Source organism: Mirounga angustirostris, unplaced genomic scaffold (assembly GCF_029215605.1).
Source record: "Mirounga angustirostris isolate CCGP_5_RB_7025 unplaced genomic scaffold, mMirAng1.0.hap1 SCAF_14, whole genome shotgun sequence".
Classification (NCBI taxonomy): domain Eukaryota; kingdom Metazoa; phylum Chordata; class Mammalia; order Carnivora; family Phocidae; genus Mirounga; species Mirounga angustirostris.
This window is the reverse complement of record NW_026991722.1, coordinates 76,919,369-76,941,912: the sequence shown is the minus strand read 5'-3', so window position 1 is coordinate 76,941,912 and position 22,544 is coordinate 76,919,369. Positions and strand designations below refer to the sequence as shown.

At 53.0% G+C, this 22,544-nt stretch overlaps 1 protein-coding gene across 1 annotated transcript; it reads right to left on the bottom strand.

Moving 5' to 3' along the window:
* Window positions 1-1,936: 1,936 nt before the first annotated feature.
* Window positions 1,937-21,813, bottom strand: OAS3 (2'-5'-oligoadenylate synthetase 3). The gene is given in 18 exon segments (XM_064578411.1): window positions 1,937-4,770; window positions 5,538-5,736; window positions 5,739-5,775; window positions 6,080-6,255; window positions 7,300-7,585; window positions 8,878-9,051; window positions 9,780-9,924; window positions 10,357-10,556; window positions 10,558-10,608; window positions 11,390-11,565; window positions 11,886-12,168; window positions 13,281-13,625; window positions 14,059-14,212; window positions 15,613-15,851; window positions 16,895-17,070; window positions 18,711-18,858; window positions 18,860-19,000; window positions 21,455-21,813. Coding segments are annotated over 18 exon segments (3,321 nt in total). The 5' UTR covers window positions 21,632-21,813; the 3' UTR covers window positions 1,937-4,556.
* Window positions 21,814-22,544: the final 731 nt, after the last annotated feature.

The window sequence follows — 22,544 nt, the reverse complement described above, 5'->3', positions numbered from 1 at the left end:
TGGGGGCGGGGGATGATTTATAGAAGAGAGGCCTCTGCAGGGTCTCCTTGTAAGGGGGGAGGTGCTAGTTTTTAACGGGAGGGCTGCAGCTTGGAGGGTTCAGAGGAATCTGGGGACTCAAGATCTTTGGGGGCTCCACCCCTTATGTCCCCCGGCTGTGTGTCAGAGTCCCGTTCTTTCCCACACAGGGTCCTGACCTTAGTTCGCAGACCTGATTACCCATTGGGGGGGGGCTATCATCAAAATGATAGGCAATAGCAAGTGTTGGGGAGGATTCAGAGAAGCCCCACTCATTGCTGAGGTGGTGTGAGTGGTACAGTGCTATGGGACACATTAGGGTGGGTCGTCATGGCTAAATACAGACTTACCATATAAGCCAGCAATTCCACTCCTGGGTATATACACCCAAGAGAAATGAAAATATGTTTTTTGTTTTGTTTTGTTTTAAGATTTTATTTATTTTTATTTGACACAGAGAGAGAGATAGTGAGAGAGAGAGCACAAGCAGGGGGAGCGGCAGGCAGAGGCAGAGGGAGAGAAGCAGGCTGCCTGCTGAGCAAGGAGCCTGATGCGGGGCTCGATCCCAGGACCCTGGGATCATGACCTGAGCTGAAGGCAGCCGCTCAACCGACTGAGCCACCCAGGCGCCCCGAAAATATGTTTGCATAAAATCATATACCAACGTTCATAGCAGCGTTCTTTCATAATGGCCATAAGTAGAAACAGTCCAAACACCCACCAATGGATGACTGGATAAACACAACGTGGTCTCTCCATACAGTGGAATATTGTCCAGTAATAAGAAGGGATGAACGGGGCGCCTGGGTGGCTCAGTTGATTAAGCGACTGCCTTCGGCTCAGGTCATGATCCTGGAGTCCCGGGATCGAGTCCCGCATCGGGCTCCCTGCTCGGCAGCGAGTCTGCTTCTCCCTCTGACCCTCCTCCCTCTCATGCTCTCTGTCTCTCATTCTGTCTGTCTCAAATAAATAAATAAAATCTTTAAAAAAAAAAAAAAAAAAAGAAGGGATGAAGCACGGAGGTAGAAGCCACAACATGGATGCACCTTGAACACGTGATGCTGAGTGAAAGAAGCTGGACACAAAAGGACAAATATGGTGTGATCCCATTTGTACGAAGTGTCGATAACAGAGACAGAAAGCAGATCAGTGGTGGCCAGGGATTAGGGGGGAAGGGGTGGTAGGAAAGCAGAGTGACTGCTAATGGGATTCAGGTTTCTTTTGGGGCTGATGAAAATGATCTGGAATTAGGATAATGGATGCCCCTTGTCACGGCTCACCTGGTGAATATCCTAAATATGAACTTTGTGACTATCCCCAAACCGCTGAGTTGTACACTTTAAAAAAGTCGAAATTCATAGTGTGTGAATTACATCTCAACCACAGTTTTTTTTAAATTAAAAATTAAATTGACAAATTAAAAAAAAACCATTGTGTGCATGCTGCATTTCTGGACTGGGTCCTCTTTCTCCTCTGCCTTCTGGCTGCAGGAGATGGAGCCTCTTTGTGTGTTACCAGGAAGGCCCCCTGGCTCTCTGCTTAGCTTGCAATTGCTGATTGATCACATTTAGATTTTCATTATTTTTTAGCCCGTGAGGCTCTGGCTTCCTGGTAAGTTTTTTTTTTGTTTTGTTTTTTGTTTTTAAGATTTTATTTATTTATTTGAGAGAGAGAAACAGAGACAGAGAGCATGAGCAGGAGGACCAGCAGAGGGAGAGGGAGAAGCAGACTCTTGGCTGAGCAGGGAGCCCGACATGGGGCTTGATCCCAGGACCCCGAGATCATGACCTGAGCTGAAGGCAGACCCTTAACCAACTGAACCACCCAGGCGCCCCCTCCCCCAGTAAGTTTTAATACTGGCTGGGGCTACTCCCTCCTTGGAGCTCTTTTTTTTTTTTTTTTAATTTTCTGAACTTTCCTTGGCACGGGTATGTTTCCATAAGACCTTTAGTATCAGTTTGTCTAGTTCCGGGGAAAGTGCTTGTGGGCATTTTTGTATCTTTAGGATCATTAAATGTATAAATCAAGTTGGAACTGACGTCTATCTAAGGGTTTGGCTGTATCAGGAAGCCCTCAAAAGTGACAGTGGGGTACTATGTCCAAACCAGGGTAGCCATTGTCAGAGGCCAACGAGTTAGAGTAAAATAAATCTCCGCTGGGATCAGCCCCGCCCAGGTGACAGGTCCTCCTTACTCCTACCTACTGGGGCTACCCCATTTGGGGATAGTCACAAAGTTCATCTCACAATTCCCCTCATTCAAGAGTCATTTTAGGGGGGATTCAGGTCTAGAGTCCGTGTCATGAAGGTAGGAGTTACTGAAGTGAGACCCACCACCAGTTCCTCCCAGGACGAGCAAGACCAAGGCCAGGCCCCCACCTGGTGCTGGGTGCTTGGCGGGGCAGGTCTCTGCTGCCTGCAAGTGTCTGCCCTGAGCTCTTGGAACTGGCCAACCCCAAAGGTGTAACTTGGGGTCCTGAGAGTCCCACCCCTGGATACGCAGGCAGTCAGGGAGGTTGAGTCTAAGGAGACTTTATTAGCACCGTGTGCCCTCAGCGTCACAGGGGGGCACACAGGAGGTGCGAGCCGGCTCGGCGTCTGAGCCTCCCCCGCTGTAGTCCCAGGGGAAGCAGAGGACCTGCTCTCCAGCATGGTCTCCCTCCCAGAGAACAGCGCTAGAGAGGGGAGGGCTCCTCCTCAACCCCCCCATCCTGCATCCCTGCCCTGGGCTGTGTCCCCCAGTTCCTATGTGGAAACCCTCTTCCTGGTGTGATGGTACCAGGAGGTGTGGTCTTTGGGAGGCGATGAGGTCTTGAGGGTGGTGTCCTCGTGAATGGGATTCGCGCCCTCATAAGAAGAGGCCGGAGGGATGCAAGAGGTGTGCAGCCTGGAAGGGGCTCTCAGTAGACCCCGACGGTGCCTCCGGAGCTGCCAGAAATACACTGTGGTTGATAAGCCCCCGGGTCTGAGCTACTGTGTTACAGGACCTCGGCAGCGCCCAGCCATGGGCCATGGAGAGTCAGGCTCGCTGAGACTCGCGGGGGCTAGGGGGTGGGGGATGCATCGTGGCTCCTTCCCTTCTGTCTCCTCCGGCTCCTCCCTCGGGGCCCGACCGCCTGCTCACCCACCCAACAGATGTTCACTGTGCATCCGCGGGGGTGCTGTCCCCGAGGCCCGCCGTGGGCGCCGGGCGTCTGCTCCTCCCCGTGCCTGCCCTGTCACCCGAGTTCCGGCTGTGATCTCGATCGTGCTGAAGGCGGGGGACAAAAGGCATCTTCCCGCCGTGCTGGTGGCTAGCAAGCCCTGAGCCTCGCCTGTGGCCACTGGAGCCCACATTCTGGGTCTGGCCCCCCGCTTTGTGGGTGTGAGGGCCATCGGCTGCAGTCGCCTCCCGACTGCAGCCAATGAATCTGATTCGGCCGCGGTGCTCTAATCTTCAAACCCACAGTCCAGTTGCGGCCCCTGCCTTCCGCTCCTCCAGACCATCCAGGGATTTAGATGGAATCCCTTTCTGCTTACGATTCTTGGACTGTTTTGTTTTCCGTGCTGAGCCTTGACTACAAGGGACACTGCTGTTGGCCCAGAGGTCAGGAGTGCCTCTTGCAAGGACCCGGTGCATTTGCTCTGGGGGGCAGAGAGAAGCAGGCTGAGCACTGTTGTTTGGGCACTGGCTCACGTTCAGCCTCTGGGGATGGAGAATCCCACTGGCGATGTCCCAGCAGGTCAGGAGAGAAGACAAGAGTCCAGTAAAAAGTCAGGAAGGCAAACAGGGCATGGCCTCGAGATGCGCACACGGGGAGTGAGTACAACAGGAAGGGGGAAGAAAATAACAGGTATTCAGTCAGGCGTCCCACGGGAGGGACTGCAGGGTACGCGGGGCCCCACTCCCTCTGTCTGTGACAGACAACACTAGCCAGTCTGGGCGGGCTCCCCGGCCAGTGGCTGAGCTCAGGGAGCTCCTCAGCAGGAGATATGAGCTGGTGTGGACGGGCAGAGAAGTCAGGAAGGAGGAGGACACTCTCAGCAGGGGCAGGATGCAGTGTGGGATGCACCAGTCTCTGTCTGAGAGCAGAGTCATGGCGGGGAGGCTGGAAAAGCAGGCTGCTGCCAGCCCATGGACCCTGGACTCTGATGCCTGGCCACAGGAGGGAGGGGAGTCTGCGAGGTGGCCAGTGCCCACCTGATACAAGGGGGCATCAGCGGGGCTGGCTACACAGAGCAGGAGGAGAGCGTGGAGTGGGGAGGCAGGGATATCAGATGGGAGGCTGGACGGAGAGGTTGGATCAATCTCTCATGCGCACACGTGCACACACACATCTGGTAGGTGACCCTGAGTCTCCTCATGCCGAGGGCTGGTGTTCCTCTGTCCATCTGGTACAAACATGGACTCTCTGGCCTTCACACATCAGCCTGGGGGAAAGTTATAGAAGAAGTGGGTTAGCCCTAACCTTCCTGGCGAAGCTGAGACCACAGGGACAGCCAGCACATGGGGCAGGGGGCACACGTGGGGCCATGGCTGGGCCTGCCCCTTTGGCTGGAGTCATGGCCCTCCCCTGAGCCCACTGCCCCCAACAAAGCGTGCCCTGCTGCACCACGGTTCTCTTACCTTCACTGGCCATGGCTGGATGGGGGTGCCATCCCTGCCCATGCAGCACGGGACAGACATGTAGGCGGCGGCTTCCTTGGCCAGCAGGTCCCAGCGGGCATTGTGGCCGAGGTTGCCTGTCGGGTCAGCTGGATCCAGGATGATGGGCCTGCAATTGCCATTACAGTCAGGCTTATTCCTGGTAACATCGGGGCGTCCTCCTGAGAGACTGGTTGGACTAGTCTCCTCCCTCACCCAACACTCTGCCCCGGCCACTTCTCCCTTCTACATCCAGGGCAGACATCACTAATCAATCACTGTGTTCCTTTGGGCCACACCCCTTCAGCAGGTAGCTGGCATTGGTAACTCATCACGGTACCGGTCCTACCACTCTCCCTTCCTACATCTGTGGCAGATGGACCACCTCAGAGTCTTTTTCAACATACCATGCTAAGCGGCCATTACCCACGGACTGGAGATGCATCACGAATCTGTGAAAGCTTCTCTGCTTTCTCTGCACCATTTGAGAGGGAGGCAAGATCCCAAAGAATAAGACATGCTTACGTTACCTGGTGGGTTCACAAGTAGGGCTGCCAGATTTAACAAATACAAATAGAGGATGCCCCAGTTAAATTTGAGTTTTGGATAAACATAAGTATATCCCCAGTGCTGCATGGGACATACTTATCCTAAAACGCAATTCACTGTTTATCTGAAATTCAAACTTGACTTGCAGCCTTGCACTTCATCTGGCAACCCTATTTATGGGGGACAAGGAAACGGACTGCCTGTCCCTCAGGTGCTAAGGAGGTCCCTGTTAGAAAGGAGCTCAGTCTTAGGAAGAGGATTTTGCTGTCTCTGGTCTGTGCCCTCTGGATGTGGGAGAGTGAGCAACCCCATCTCTGAGACTCTGTGATGGTGAGGGTGGGCCAGAACCTGGGCTGGTGAAGCTTCCAGTTCAGGAAGTCTCTGACAGTCTTGTCCTTGTTGTTGTAGTTGACAGTCCAGTAGACACAGAGCTGACGGTACTGACTGACCAGCTCTAGGATGGTGCGGAAGCCCTGGGCCATGTTGAATTGGGCGTCCTGGCTGCCCTGCTCCCAAGCATACACTGTCAGGAGTTCCAGCCCGTGCTGGGGGGCCGGGAGCCTTTCCCCTTGGGCATCTTGTTGCACTGGGGAATAAGGGGAAAGAGGATGTGTTGGTTCACACTGGCAATGAAGAGGCGCAGGAGGGACCCCTTCCAGAGCTGGCAAGCCCACCCCCAAATTCTACCGAGCACCTCCATGTGTCAGATGCCTGGCCATGCATTATCCCCTCAAATCCTGTGACCTAGCCCAGTTTTCCAGATAAGCCAACGAAGGTCCCATGGGCTGGGAAGTACCTCTCCTTCCGCTCCACCAACCCAGGGTTCTGGCCAGGGCTGGCCCTGCCCCCACCCAGGACCTCGCTGGGGCGGCCCTGTCCTCACGCCACACCTGCCGGTATCAGGGTTTCACCAGTCGGATGAGACTCTTCAGCTTGGTGGGCCAAGAGATGACGAAGTCCCACTGCAGTTCCGTGAAGCAGGTAGAGTGCTCGCCTGCGTGGTTGTAGCTGTGGATGAGGTCGACGTAGACTTGAGACGGGGGCCTGTAGCCGGGGACCAGCTGGCCTGGAGAAAGGGAGGGGGCCACCATCAGTTCATTCCCCAGAGTCCCGCTGGGGCCAACTGAGCAAGGACTTCCAGGACCTCCTACTTGGGCATTTCCCTAATGGCTGGGCTGGGACCCACTGGGGGAGTGGGGAGCCACAGGGTGATTTTAGCTGGAGCACAGACATGGCATGGCCCAGCGTTAAAATATCTTATGTTCCTTCCTGCCCCCTTTCAACCCTTCCGTTTGCCTATCATGAAGAAAGTCTCAGCTGGGAGCTAACTCATCTTGAACGGCTCTTGGCTGCTTGCTCATCCCTCTCTAACACAGGGAGAGCTTTGGTCTCAGAGCCTCCGGTAGGGAATAGGACCGTATGTGGTGAGCTGATGTCACCCTCTGGTTTCACTGCCCTTAAAGGCATTCCTTGATATTCAGACTCTTGCTTTCTGAAGAACGATGTAGATTCAGATACATTTCTGGATGAATCCCTTCCTTGTCACTTGTTTTCCCAACCTCGGGAACCAAATAAATTCAGATACAGGGGATGTCCTCACTCTGCAAACTCAGAACTGAATAGATACAAAGAGATCTGTGTCTGTTTTGTTTAGGGATTTATCCTCAGTGCCTGGAGAACGCTGGGCACATGCTCGGTGAATTTATTGAACTCATGGATCCTATGGGTCTGTGGCAGGTGGAGGAGAACTGCGCACAAATACTCAAAGCTGGGGATGCACGGCGACGCCCCAATACCCACATCGTCAAGGGATGACACTGGTGCTCGAGGCAGCCAAGTCCCTCACCCAAGGTCATCCATCATGTTGGTGCAACTGCTGAGACTAGGGCCCAGCCCAGAGCCACGGTGAGACCACGTAGCACTGCTGTGTGAATTAGACAAAGGTATCCTTTTCTCCACTTTGCAGGAGAATGGTGATGAACATACATGTGTACAAGGCCTATGCGGTGAACAGGTGTGCTCTGATTGTGCACCGCACAACCTCAAAAACTGTCCCTGGCAGCCTGGCCTCCGCTTTTCCCCCTCTCAGGACTATGCCTGGGTACCTCACCTAAGGCATTAAAGTCTGGCAGCATGTCAAAGTCCACGCTCTGATCCAGCATCATCTGGGACGTCAGGGAGAAACTCAGTACGCGGGAATTCTCCCACTTGGGGATCTCGAACTTCACCTCGAACTGCATCTCCTGCTGACATGCCTCCAACTGGGCTCAGATCTCTGAGATGATCTCAGCCCGCCTGTTCCCTTGCTCCGTGAACTGGCTGAAGCAGCTGAGGAACACCACTAGATCCGCATCCGAGCAGCCTTGCAGAGCTGTGCCTTTGGCTAAAGAGCCGCCCTGGGGAGGACACAGAGGTGGCTTGACCCCTGAAGGACTCCTGCTAGAGTCTGTGGGTCAGGAACTTGCTGTGTGACCTTGGCAAGTCACCTAACCTCTCTGTTTTACCTCTTCAATATGGGGTTAATACATAGTATGATTATGAGAAAAAGAAATATGCAAGACATAAGTTTAAACCCTTCAACAAATGTAAACTTTCTCATTCTATCAAGTTTGGGGGTTTGGGGGCTGGGAGAGATTTGAGGGATTTTTTTTTTTTTCTTTTTGACTGGTGGTTCTCAAGCCTGTCTGCATCAGGAGAGTTTTAAAAAAATGACTGATGTCTGGCTCCTATGCCCCTGAGACTGTGATTTAATTGGCCTGGGAGGGGGACTGGGTATCAGTATAATTTTTTAAATGATTCTAAGTGAGGCCACGGTTGACAACCAGTGAACCAGGTTATCATCTTCAAGTGTTATGGATGAGGAAGGTAAGGATCAGAGAGGGGAAGGTATTTGCCTGAGGTCACACAACAAATCACCAGGCCTGGGACTTTTCATTGGCTGACTCTATGCTGACAATCTTCTGGAGCTGACCTGGGTCTCACTTGTGACTTCAATTGTGGACAGAGGTTGTATCTGATGTGACTTTTTATACACCCCCAGCATCCCTCTACCTTCTGGGATCAGCATCCTGGTTTTCTTTGGGGGAATCACTCCTCCCCCACACTCAGGTCCATGTGCAGCTGACTCCATCACATGAGCCAGGCTTGGCCAGTCAGAGCATGATGTCTCCCTAGTCCCACGGATTAGTTTGGGGATGGGTATAAACCCGAGTCAGGCCAATGAGACTCAATCCCAAGACTTCTATTTGAACTTTAAGAAAACAGAATGCCTCTTTCTGGAAGTTTAGAGATGCCAAAGACCATCATATGGAAAGGGCCTGTCCAAAACAGAAAATGGCAGAGCCAAGAGCTGGGATGAAAAGCTGAGTCCTGATGACCCTGCATGGGCTCCTAGATCTAGCTGTACCTGATGGTAGATCTACTCCAGGGCTTTCCATTTGCATCAGCCAATATATTTCTTTTGTTCCACCTTTTGAGTTGGCTGTTACAAGCAACCAAAAGAGATGTGTTGGACATATCTGGGTCCTCTCTCTGCCATCCACTCACAACCACATTTTGGTTTCTCTTCTACACCTGGCCTTGTGCTGACTGTCATAAGGATGATAGAAGTGGGTCAGGCCTGGCCCTGGTCTGGGAAAGATCACCAGCCTGCAGGACCCTCCTTGCCCACAGCTCTCTGGGGATTTGCCTTGACCACCTTGAGCACTTTGATAGCAGAATTCTGGAAGCAGTTTTCCCTCAGGAATGAGCAAATGGTATCGACGGCCTTGTTCACCTGAGCCAAGAACTGGCGGTTGGGCTGGAGAAATTCACTGATGAACTTGTCAAGGTCCCCAGCTGGGGTTTGGTAAAGGAGAGCAGGCTATGGAAAGAATCCGGGTAGGGCCAGCTTGAGACAGGATTCCCTATGAATGCCCCGGCCCTGACTCTTGATATCCTAAGCGGATGAGACTCTCACGATCTCCATAACCTTTTTCTTTCTCAGCTGGTTGGTAGGTCTCTGGGGTAGCATCAGCAGGACCTGATTTCCAGTTCTGGTTCCACCACCAACACACAGCCTTGGTCTCCCCACTTTAAATGGGGGCAAGAACAAGGCCCATGCCTCACCAGATTGTATTATTAAGCACTGGTTATGAGATCCTGCTGAAAAATAGCAAATGCAATAAAATCATGTCCCTTTGGAAGCTGGCTATCATCTTAAGTGCAGTCCCCTAGAAGCAGAGCCCGTGATGGGGATTCCTGTGCATGGATTAACTGGGGACAGTGCCTGCAGGAGAAGGGGGGTGACGGAAGTAGGGAGGGCCGGGGAAGGAGCTAAGTAAGGCTCCAGCTGGAAAAAGCTTTTTCCTGATCCCACAGGGAACGCTGGACTAAGAACTGCATCACAGAGCTGGTCTCGCCTTCAAACAAGGGTGGGCCTTTTGTACCCCATGTCACTCAAGCACTGGCTGGGGCCGAACAACCTGTGTCTCAGCTGTAAGCCATCAGCAGCAAACACTCCTAGCAGCTGAGGATGTGTGCACCAGCAGGGAAAGGCGATCTGGGAGTGGGCCCCAACAGCATCCGCCACCCCAGGGGCTCCTCTCTTACCATCACATCCCAGGGCTGCACAGACGTCCCTTCTCCACTCTTACAGCAGGCCTGCATCCCCAGGACTGCTGCTTCCTGGGCCAACAGCTCCCAGCTGCCCTGGCCCACATTCCAGGTGGGGTCGGCAGGATCCAGGACCAGGGGCCTGGGAGCAGAGTGGATGGGCAGGCAGGTGAGGAAGGTGGGAATCAGTGAAGGAGCAGGGGTGTGGGAGGGACTAGGAAAGGGTGTGGGAGCTGGGGAGAAGGAGAAGAGTGTCAGGACCTTAGGGTTGGCCCAATCTCTCCCAAGCACAGTAGGGTTCCTGTCTGGCCGCCTCAGTCAGGAAGGTATTGGGTGGCCCCTTAATTTCAGAAATGATATTTTATTGTGTTAATGAAACTGGCCCTGGCTCCTTTGGGGGCTCCACGTGTCCATGCTTCCTCAGTAAAGAGTCCAGAAGGAAGCAGAGCGAGGAGTGGGGTTGGGGCACCCAGAGCCCACCCTGGACCCCTCCTGGACACAATGATGACTCCAGGGCGACAGTGGGGGAGGAGAAGGATGATGCAGGGAAGGCAATGGGGAAGTGGGTCTGCACCTCTTTTTCTGAAGTTGGCCAAGAAGGTGCATTCTGATATCCGGGTCCTCAAAGCCATAGTTGACCGTCCAGTAGACACAGAGCTGCTGGTGCTTCTGGACAAGCTCTAGGACGGTCTTCAGCCCTTCGGCCATTTTGAAAGACTCTTTCCCACAGCCTTGCTCCCAGGCGTATATGGTCAGGAGCTCCAGGGCATAGACGAGGGGGCAGAGAGGCACAGGCTGGTTGCTGTCTTTTGTTCTGAGCTGCAACCTATGTCACCCAAAGCCAATCAAAGAATGAGTGGCTGTGAGCACCTACTATGTGCTAAGCATGGCCCTATGTACTTAGAGAGGGAGGGGAATAGACAAACAAAACCACAGAAAAAACAGAACCCTTCTCATTTTACAGGTGGATAAACTGAGGTCCGGGGTGGGGTAGTGACTTGTCCAAAGTCACACAATGACCTGAGACTAAGAATCTCAGGCTTGATCCCCGCCTGGAGTCTCTCCTCAAAGGGTGTACAGGATTGGGGGCTGCAATATATTCAAGCTTGGTATGCCGACATCCGTCGCAACAGTGACGTCAGCAGCAGTGGGTGCTCAGTAGATGTTTGTTGAATGAGTACATGATTGCGAGTGCATTCAGATTAGCGTTTAGTGGGGGCGCTCTGGAGGGTGTTATTTAGTACAATTTACGCAGAGGACAGTGATGGCGGAACAGCATAAGCTAGGGCTGGGGGCGGCCAAGAACAGGGAAAGCATTAGCAGTGTGAGGATGGAAGGCACACTGATGAGCTAGAGAGGGATGGTGAACCCCACCCACAAGAAATGAACACTTGGCGCCTGATGGAGAAAAGATTTTCTCTCAGCTAGAGGCTTCGGGTCTGGGCAGGAAGTGGAGGATGGAGGAGGTGGTCCTTCTACTTGGGATGGCCAATAAGAAGCGAAGGAAGGGAGAGGTCTGCCTAAGAGAGGAGCTGATTGGCTGGGGCAGTTGCCATGACAGCAGCTACTTCCTGCTAGGGAGAAGCTAGGGGGTATGGAGGCCTCACCTGACCATACCAGTGCTTCACTAGCAGGATCAGGTTTTTCAGCTTGGTTGGGCGATTGTTCACGAAGTTCCTCCGCAGCTCTGAGAAGCAGGCCGCGTGCTCGCCCCGCTGGCAGCCGCTGTTGAGGAGAGTCGAGTAGACCTGGGGCGCAGGTTTGGCGCCGGGGCAGAGTTGCCCTGTGGAAATTTGAAATACTCTGAGCACAGAGCTCTAACGAAGACATCTGCATGTCCCAACCCAGCCACTCACCAGCCTTTATTAATATTTGAACGTTAATTACATAGCACTGCAATCAATAATACACAATCTACAACGTAGAATAGCAATCGGAACTTTTTTTTTTTTAAGCACCAAATATGTGCTGGGTGCTTTTCAGTAATTTTCACTCATCCACCCAAAAACTCTGCAAGGTGGGTGATCTTGACCCCAGACAAGCTATGTAGCATAGCAGTTAAGGGAATTAGCCTCCAAGGCACAGGCTGGAGGCAGCCCCCACCCAAAGCATCAAAGACGGGCAGGAGGGTCACATCCATCCAGCTTTCTAGGGCCGTGGACACCAGCTGGAACTGCAAAGCCCCGGGCCCGGTCCGCTCAGGAAACTTGAGGCTCAGGCCGGGGACTGGGTCCTGCCACCGGGATTCCAGCTGTGCCCGCATCTCATTAAGGATCTCTGGGCGGCGAGCCCTTTGGTCCTTATAGTCATTGAAGCAGTTGAGGAAAATGACGAGTTCGGCATCACAGCCACCCCTCAGGTCTGTGCCCCGGCCAAACGAGCCCCCCTGCAGAGGAAGGACCATCTCAGACCCGCAAGTGTCCCTGAGCTCAGGAGTCAGACTCTGACCCCAACTGCTGCCCTCCCCCGCCCCCCCATCTGCAGCCCAGACACTACTGGGCATCTCACTGATGCTGGGTCCGGGGGCACCTTGACAGAGGCAGTGATCTCTGACTCTTAGAAGCCTGGCAGAGTCTGACTATATCTGTCTGCACCTGCCCTCTGACCCCCCGGGCCCTGCACAAAGTCAGACCAGCGTGCAACAACAGATAATGGGGGATGCAGTGAAGGGGGGTCAGGGATTAAAGATTTTAGCCCAACATCTGCAGCACCTACTGATTGCACATCTGGACCACAGGTTGCAAATTGAGGTCCTAGGGGCCAGATGGGGCCTGCAGAAGTGCTCTGTTGGCCTCTTTCAATCAATCAACCAACCAATCAATCCATTCATTCATTCATTCATTCATTCAACACATTTATGAGTACTCACATGTACCAAGATACAGGAGTACATAAAAGGTACCTGCTCTCCTGGAACTTATATTCTAGCAAGGGGAGAGGAGTGAGGGACAGTCAGCAGACAAAAGCCCAGGAAAGTGCGAAGTGCTGTGTGGAGGCACGTCAATCAGGAAGGGGACCGGGGATGGAAGGGAGGTTACAGTTGTAAATTGAGCAGTCAGGCCTCCATGAGAAGGGGACTTGGGTCCCAGACTTAAAGGAGGGGAGGGAGCCAAGTGGATGGGGGAAGAGCCTTCCAGAAAGAGACACCAGCCAGTACGGACTGTGCCTGGTGAGTTCAAGAAGCAGCCAGGAGGCCAGTATGGAGTAAGTGAAGGTCAGAGAAAGACCAGGAGCAGATCCTACGGGCCTTGAGGCCATTGTCCTCGGTGAAACCACAGAGGATTTTGAGCAGAGGACGGAAGTGGTCTGATTATGGTAATAGCGGCTTAAAAAACTATCATTAAAATTTTTTTAAAAGCTGGCACTCAGATATATACCTGGGAGGGCAGCACACGCCCCTTCCATGGATGTCCACTTGCCCTGCCGGCCCCCCGCTCCTTTCCCTCCTCACGCGGTGCCCTAGGAAGTGCCCATCGGTGTCTCCACGCACCGACTCACCGTGCTGACTCTGGAGGCCTTGTAGACACAGTTCTCACGAAGGCAACCCAAGATGACATCGATGGCCTTGCCGATCTGCTTCTGGAACTGGGGGTTTGGTTTCAGGTGGTTCTGGATGAAGCGGTCCAGGTCCTTGCCGGCGATCTGAGACAGATCCAAGGCCGTCCCCAGCGTGGAAGGGGTGATGCAGGCAGCCCCCGAGGGGCCGGAAGCTGGGCCCGACGGCTGCCTGCTCCCTGCCCCTGGGCGCACAGCATGGAGACTGCTGCTCTTCTCAGGGGTCCTCTGGGCACAGTCTCGCTGGATGGGGTGGCCTAAACCTGAGCTCCCAGCACGTGGAAGGCCCTGGAAGTGTGTAGGAAGGAGTTGTCTTACAGGCATAGAAGTTTCTCCATCCCTTCTCTCGCCAGCCCCCTCCCAATGGACAGTCAGGGTGACTGAGACTAGGAGCGGGGAAGAGGGAGGGCCACCGTAGCCCATATGGTGCCTTTGTGCAGATCAGAAAAGGGTGCCCTTACAGACGGGATCCATTCTAGAAAGGGCCCCTGTGCTGGGTGGACACGGTGTGGTAAGCGGACAGTAACCCCGCGAGCACAGAGGTGTTCCTCCAAGCAGGCTCAGCTTGGTGAGCAGGTTGTTTGCATGCCTGCAGCCCCCACTCCGCAACTCTGTCCCACACCCCACGGCCCCAGCGCCTCCTAGGTGCTCAGCAAACACTGAGCATGTGAATTAGGCGCGGCTTTACACCTAACAAGGATCCCCGAAGCCCCTCACTCACGGGCCCCTCCCAGGGCTGCACAGCGCCCCCTGCCGCCTGCAGAAAGCACGAGCGCTCATAGCAGGACCCTGCCTCCCGGGCCAGTAGATCCCAGCGCCACGCTGCTCCGTCCCCCACATCCCACGTGGGGTCAGCCGGGTCCAGGATCACAGGCCTGCAAATCCAGAGGGACAGGAAGGTTCTGGTTGGTACGACGGTTAAGATCAGGGGCTCTGAGGTCAAGCAGACCTGGTTCCAATCCCGGTTCTTCTACTTTCTAGCTGTGTGACCCGGGGTAGATAACTTATCTCCTCTGAGCCTGTTTCCTTTTGTGCAAAATGGGGATGACAACAGTGCCTGCTTTCGTGGGCTGTTGTGGAGATTAAATTGGATCAATGGTCCTCAACTCTGGCTGCACATTAGAATTATAAGATACGAGGATCTATCCCCAGGGGCTCAAGACTTACGGCCATGGCTTAGCTATCTTATTCCTACGTGTGTATCCAACGGTGCACGCACACAGAGGTGCATGTACAAGACGGTTCCTAATAGCCTTCTTGTAACAGTCCCGGGGCAGAAACAACCAAATGTCCATCATCAGCACAATGGGAAGCATACTGTGATAAATTCACACCATGGAACACTATTCAGCCGCAAAAACAATAAGCAACAATAACCAAGTACACACAATGATCCAGGAGGATCTCAAACATTTAATGTTGAGAAGATGTCAAACACAAAAGTACATGCCGTGTGATTCCCTTTCAGTAAGATTTTAAAACAGACAGTATTGGAAGGGTAACAGAAGGGGTCACCTCTGGGATGTCCCTGATCGGGAGAGAGAAAGGGGAAGCTCCTGAGGTGCTGGAAATATTCTCCCTTGATCTGGTGGTGGTTTCTTTTCTTTTCTTTTCTTTTTTAAGATTTTATTTATTTGACAGAGAGAGACAGCGAGAGAGAGAACACAAGCAGGCTCTCCGCTGAGCAGGGAGCCCGATGCGGGGCTCGATCCCAGGACCCTGAGATCATGACCTGAGCCGAAGGCAGACACTTAACCCAATATGCCACCCAGGTGCCCCTGGTGGTGGTTTCACGGGGACGTTCACTTTATAGAACGTCATCAAAATGTGCCCTTTGGATAGGTATGCTGTGTGTCGCTAAAATGTCCACACGTACGATATGTTCACACAAGAAAAATCTTTTTAAAAACTGCCCCAAGAGGGGCGCCTGGGTGGCTCAGTGGGTTAAGCGTCTGCCTTCAGCTCAAGTCATGATCTCGGGGTCCTGGGATCGAGCCCCACATCAGGCTCCCTGCTCAGCAGGGAGTCTGCTTCTCCCTCTCCCTCTGCCCCTGCACCCCACTTGTGCTCTCTCTCTCAAATAAATCAATAAAATCTTAAAAACAAAAACTGCCCCAAGTGATTGTAATTTCCCTCTGGGGCTGAATCCACGGAATGAGGAAGCCACGTGTAGTGCCTGGCTTTGGCCCCCATGCAGGCCCACCCAGTTTTATCATTGTTAATTATCTCCCGAGGCCCAAGCCCAGGAGAGTGGGTAGGGGGTGTGGGGAGGTACCTGGGTCTCTCAAGCTGTTGCCTCAAGAACTGGCTGACCGTAGCCTCCTCGAAGCCATAGTTGAGGGTCCAGAAAACACACAGGTGCTGATGCTGCTGGATCAGGCCCAGGACGGTCCGGAGGCCTTGGGCCAGGCTGAAGGCATCCTTCCCACAGCCCTGCTCCCAGGTGAATATCGTCAGCAGCTCCAGGGCATAGGCCGGAGGCAGCATCTCCCTCCTCTCCTCCTCCTGGCACACCTGTAAGAGGGTAAAGGGAGGGGAAGGAGAGAGCTCTCTGCAGAACTTTGCTGGATCTCTCAGTCTCTGGGGCGCGGACCCCACAGGCTGAAGCCTGGGACGAGATGCTGTGTTCTAGAAGCAACCTGATCTTTCTCATCTGCCCTCACTCCTGGAGCTTCAGCCAAGTTGTGGGCTCATATGAGATCCAAGCTCCTGGGACTGGGGAGCAGTCAGAGAGAGGCCAGTGGGTAGTATGAAACTGTTACTGATCCCTCAAAGGAAAGCATGGCAGAACTTGCCCAGGGTCAGAGGGCAAGTCAGTGGCTGAGCAAGAACAGGAATCCAGGACCTCTTCATCCTAGACTTGCTTTATGATGAGTGGTCCAACAGAAGGACCAAGCCATGTGCCCTGAGATTTTGTGGGGCCTGATCTCTCATTTCTAGGCACAAGCTGGGCACCCCTCCCTCAATACACAAGAGCCTATCCACAAACATGAATATTTCGGAGGGAGGGTGTTATTCCTGAGGTTGGGACGGGAGGTGTACAAACTCCACATTACTTCATACCATACATAAAATATTCCAAGTAGTTTCAAAGCCCTAACACCACAGGAAAAGAAAAATCTTAAAACCTTTTGAAAGGAAACACAGAAGAATAATTTTTAGAAAGTCAGGATAGGCAAAGCCTTCTTACACAAGATGCACAAAGCACAAATCACATAAGAAAAAGATGAATGCACCTGATTACATTAAAATTCAAACATTATCTGCGACAAAAGACCTATGAACAAAGTGAAAGTACAAGCCTCGGACTAGGAGAATAGATTTGCATTATATCAACTCCCTAAGAATTAGCACCCAGACTATATAAAGAGCTCCAACAAACCAACAACAAGAAGACAGCTAACGCAGTAGAAAATAATAAACAAATGATATGAACAGGCAAGTCCCATAAAGAGACACATGAATGGCTGCGAAGCCTAAGAAAATATTCTCGCTGTCATGAAATCACAAATTCCATCACGAGTGCCTGGAACAAGGACCCTTGGTGGTGGCCTCACCTGACTGTACCAATGCTTCACCAGCAGGATCAGGTTCTTCACCTTTGCCGAGCGAACATTCACAAAGTTCCTCCGCAGTTCTGAGAAGCAGGCGGAGTGCTCGCCGCCCTGGCAGCCACTTTTGAGAAGCGTCGAGTAGACCTGGGGCACAGGTTTGACGTTGGAACTGAGCTGCCCTGGGGGTGTGAAGTGCCTGAAGTCAGGAAGGGTTCTGAGGCACAGGATGGAGAAACTGGGGGGAATTTGGCGGCAGGGGGCAGAATCCACTAACATGGGGGGGTTGGAGGATGAGGAAGAGAGCCTGGAGCTTCTTAGGAGGCAGAGAGGAAAGCTCGAGACCAGAAGGAAAGGTCCCTTCCTTCCAAACCCAGGGCCAGGCTGAAGAAGAGCAGCCGTATTCCAAGGTGGCTAAACAGAAATGATGCTTCGAGCTGAGTCAGGAGTACTTAGAATGTGGCAGTTCTGCCCTCCCCGAGGCTCCCTCAGGCGGCACCAGAATACCACCATACATACCTTTAATTAATCGGTGCCATAGGGAAAGGAAACGAAGCTGGAGAAGTAAAAGGCAAAAGGTCCTGATGCCTTAGCAGTGATAGCTAATATTGTTTGAGTGCTCACGACACTCCAGGCAGGCACTGGGCTGAGAGTTTCACGTGAGTCCCCCATAGCCCCACCAAAACCTGATCAGGCAAATATTCCTCACCTCATTTCACAGCTGAGGATCCCGAGGCACAGAGAAGAAACTCAGTACTCTTCCTAAGGTTACATAGCTGACAAGTGATGGAGATAGGATTGGAACCTAAAGCTGGCTGACTTTATGGTCTGTGCCTTTCCCTCCACCACTTCCTGTGGGCCTGGCCTGGGAAAAGTAAGCCCTCTCCATAACTGCCCAGGTTCCTGACACCGCTTACTTGCTGTGTGACTTTGGGCGAGTTACTATCCGTCTCTGTGCCTCAGCGTCCCTCTTGGTAAAAAGGAAGATACAACAGTACAGTTCTCACAGGTTTGTTTGGAGGGATTAATGAGATAAAACGTCAGGAGCTTGGAACAGTGAAGCATTTAATAAGGAGTAGCTATTATGATTAATGTTTGCATACCCAGAGGGTGGGTGTACCAGATGGGGAGAGTGTGGCTGTCTTCCAGGACCTCATAACTGGATAAACTCAAGAGACCTATCTCCCAGGGCATCATGGTTAATAATAATAATAATAGTGGAGAATAATAATAAGAAGAAGAAGAAGAAGAGCAAGCACTCATATAGCCCCATCATGCGCCAGGCACCTTTCAAAATTCATCACATACCTTAACGCATACAGCCTTTCCAAAAACTCCGTAAGATGGATAACTAGGGTCCCATTATTATTAACCTCATTTTACAAATGTGGGCACAGGGGCACCTTATTATATTAAATCAAGGATGGATATATTATGAAGGGGAATGCAAAGATCACATTAATGGTTTTAAGATAAAAGACAAGACTTTGCAGAATTCTGGCCTTGTCCCCAGACCCCTGCTGCTGGGTGCATGCCCCTTTGCTTTCTCCTTTGGGGTATTTATGGAAGGGCTGAGCAGCACTGTTTTGGCAGTGGCTGAAGGAAAGTCTCCCCAGTTGCTTGAGCGAGGGCCGAGCATCTGGACAGCAAGACTACCGATCCAGGAGGAACTGGGCTTTCTTGGCCCAGACTCAGTATGTTCAGTGAGGAAATTGGAGCCCAGAGAGAGTTGCCCAGGCCACACAAAAGGTCAGGGCAGGAAGCTCTGTCTTACTCCTAATGCTCTTGCCCCCAAGCCTGGAATGGGCCAGGCACCCCTCACCCAGAGCATCAAAGGCTGGCACCAAGCTAACATCCATCCAGTTTTCAAGGTCCATGGACACCAGGCGGAACTGTAGGACCCTGGGCCTGTCCTGCCGAGGAAACTCAAAGCTCAGACGGCGGATGGGTTTCTGACACCAGGATTGTATACAGCAGGGTCCGCAGCTCGTTGAGGATCTCTGCCCGGTGAACACCCTCGTCCTCGTAGCAGGACCTGAAGCAGTCAAAGAAGATGACAAGTTCAGAATCACAGCCACCCCTCAGCACTGTGCCCCGGCCGGCGGAGCCTCCCTGCAGAGAAAGGGGAGACCATGGGCACACAGCTCCTGGTATTTGGCGCCATGCAGAAATGCAGGTCGAGCACAGCCAGCTATGAGTTTTCGAGAAAAGCCATTTTCATTTGTGAATCCGTGATTTCTAAATGTTGGCAACCAACTTTGAACATTTTTGTGAGTTTAAAATTTTTTAATTTTTTTTTTTTTTTTTTAACTGTGGGTGAAACAAACTCTGGTTTGCAGAACACGTTTGTGACCTTTGCCTGGGATTCAGTCCAGAGCTACGATATGACTTGCTGAATGTTCGGGACTTTTCTGACAGGTGTTTCTTTCTGCAAAGCTGCGGGCCGAGGACTTGGGAAGGAAACTCACACACGATCAGTCTCTCCTCTGTGCCTGCAGTTCTGTCAAATGTCTGCCAACCTGTAAAATCTCACTTCCAGGCAATACCCCTGATGTGGTTTACTTGTGGTTACACGAGGCAGTGAGGCTGAGGGTGGTGAAGTGAGTAACACAACCAGGAAAAGACAAGAACCAGGGTTAGCCCTCCAGGGGCACCTCCCCCACCAAGCTGGGATCGCCAATTACCCCAGTGGTATCCCAGTTCCTTTGCAGCGCGCTCCTCACATCGGGGGCTGCCAACCAAGGGGGAACGGGGCAGAGCAAAGAGGACTATTGTAGACTGAGCACTTTTGCACACGATCATCTCAGCGAAGCTCCCAACAAGCCTGGGAGAAAGGTGCCGTCATTGCTCTAACTTTACAAAGGAGGAAACGGGGAAACGAAAGTGCAGGGAAGTTTGCTTACCAGCGCCCTGCCCAGAGGCAGCACCAAGTGCTTTGAATTCAGGAAGTCAGTTCCGGAGGTTGGGAGGTGGGGCCCCAAGCCTACATTCTTCCTGCACCCCCTCCCCCATAGATTAATTCACTAAAAATATATATATTTTTTTTAGTGTCTAAACCTACCACAAAAGAAGAGAGGGTTGTAAAGAGACTTTTGCCACATTTGCTCTAGTTATTCGACCTCTGTTTTCCTCCTTATGTGATTTGAAAAGAAATTCCAGCCACTGTGTCATTTCATCTGCATACGCTTTCATGGGCATCTCGAACATGGTGATCCCCAGTGAAGGGTGGTGACGTTTGTCCCAGGGGACATTTGGCAATGCCGAGAGACAATTTTTGGTGGTCCTAACTGGAGCAGGGGAGCCCCTTCATGTTGGCCCCGGGCGTGGGGGTTCTTCTGACAGGACTGCAGAGGCCTGCCACCCCTTCCTTGCTTTCTGGTCCACCTAGAAGCCCCAGGCTCATCTTGCACATCTTATTCCAGCCCTGGAATCAGCCATTCTTCCAAGGAGCCCTTTCCGCAGGGAGCAGCATCTCAAGACTGGAAAGGTAGCCCCTAGCCCTACCCACTTCACCATTGTCTCCTTCAAAGCCTGGAATGATCAGAAGGCCATAAGCTACATTCAACCACGAGAGCTGTTTCCAGGTTTTCCAGGGAAGCAAAGGATGCCACAGCTTTAAAGATTCTTACATTCTTGCTCCAAAGAAATTCTTCCTGTCCACCTCCAAGGCAGAAATCTGCCTCCACATTTCATAGGCTGCAAGTCTCTCCTTCTCCTTCCCCTTTCCTACCTCCCAAGCTAAGACTCAGCCCTAGGAAACCACTAGCTGCTCTGGGGTCATTCCCTGCTCATCCCTTCCCTGACAAGCTCCAAGTCCCCTCTACCCCAGCCAGCTTCCCTCGCTGCATCCCTGGAGCCCCTGAGTTTGCGCTAAGAGGATATAGTAGGTGTCGCCCGTCTCCCTGAGTCTGTGGGCAACCTGAGGTCACAGTGGCAGCGAAGCATTTAAGTGACAAAAAGTGGCCTGGGCAGGGCTCACCCACACCCAGTCCCAGTTTCCCAAGTCATAAGACAGGGACAAGAATCCCTACCTCACTGAATATGGGGATTAAGAGGGATGACTCATTTAACGAGACCATGTTTATTGTTATTGGGTAGTTTCTCAGTCAGTTAGGCTATTAGGGCTATTATAGAATGCTCTGTATGTATGTTTCTGCACCCTGAGGGTCAGGCATGGTGTGAGGACTGGAGTCTGTCTGGACCCGGTAAAGGACTGAGTGAGTCAATGAAAGAACCAGTGAGAGGCCGCCCACAGAAGCGGAGATGCAAGAAATCAGACCACCTGGCTTTGAATCTTGGCTGGATTTCTTACAAGCTTGGACACATTATTTCGTCTCTGTGCCTCAGTTTCCCATGTGTCAGGTGGGGTTAGTTGTCCCTACCCGGCCCGGCTGTGGTGTGCAGTCTATTTTCAGGGCACTTCGAACAGCCCTGGCGCATAGCAAGTGCGCTGCATGAAAAGAGCGGATAGAAACCGTCGTGGTCCGCAAAGCCCGTGGTAATGCGCCGGCATCCTCCGAGGATTGTCCCTATTTCTAGGTGTCCCCCCCTTCCCGCGGCGCCCACCTTGGCGATTTTCAGCACCCTCCAAGGCTGCGCAGCCGCGCGGCCCCCGGCCTCACGCAGGGAGGCTGCCAGGGCGCCCAGGGCGCGCCGCGCAGCCGCCAGGAACTCGGGGGACGGCTGCAGGCTGCGGGCCACCAGGCTGTCGAGGCCGGCGGCGGGGGTGAGGCACACGTCCATGGCCGGCTCCGGGCCCCTAGCGCGCCCCGGCTTCCCTCTCGCGCTCTGCGCGCTCCCCGGGGCCTGCAAAGCCTAGGCCTTGGCTCTGCGCCCGGAGGCCGGGGAGGGGGAGGCGCTGCTGCGCCCGCCTCCTCCCCCCCTGCGTCCCTCCGTCCCAGCCTCGCAGGCATTCCACGCCCCTCCCGCTTTCAGTTTCATTTCTTTTCAGCAGCTCTGGGCTCGTGCAGCCGCTTTCCCTTTCCCTTCCCAGGCCCGGGTTCTTTTCCCCGGCCTCCCGGCTTCCAGGACTGGGCCCGCCTCCCCTGGAGCCGCCCCCCGCCGCCAGCGCCCACGAACTGCACGCGCCGGAACAAAACGCCTCGGCCTCAGCGGGTGCCCAGACCACGAGCGCTGGCACCGAGCCACGGCCCATGAGCATTTAAGGAACGCGCAGGATTTACGGGAGGACGTGGCTACACCAACTCCTGAGCAGCCTGGAGGAGGTTCCCCCAGACAGAGAACCCCTGGCTGGCTCTCTGGCTGGAGGCATTCTAAACACCACCGGGAACAAAGAACGCTTGCAGGACACGTGTCCCTCCTGCGTTCTGTCCATCATCGCATTCAGCCCTCGCACTAACCAGGATGCAAGTGCTATTGTCATCATACCCATTTGATAGATGAGGAGGTTAAGGTACACAGAATGGAGGCACCTTGGCGCAGGTCACATGCATAGCCGGAAAGTTGTCAGGCTGGACTCAAACCCAGCGCGAGCTCTCAGTACTAGTGCTGTGTTCCTAGGGGAGCCAACTCCTCCTAAATAATGTGTACATTTAATGCAATTCCAAAATGTTTAGAATGCCATTTGTTAAAACTTCAAACATATCGTTCTGGAGTGCGTCTGTAAGAATTAAGAACTGTTTTAAAGAGGAGAAAC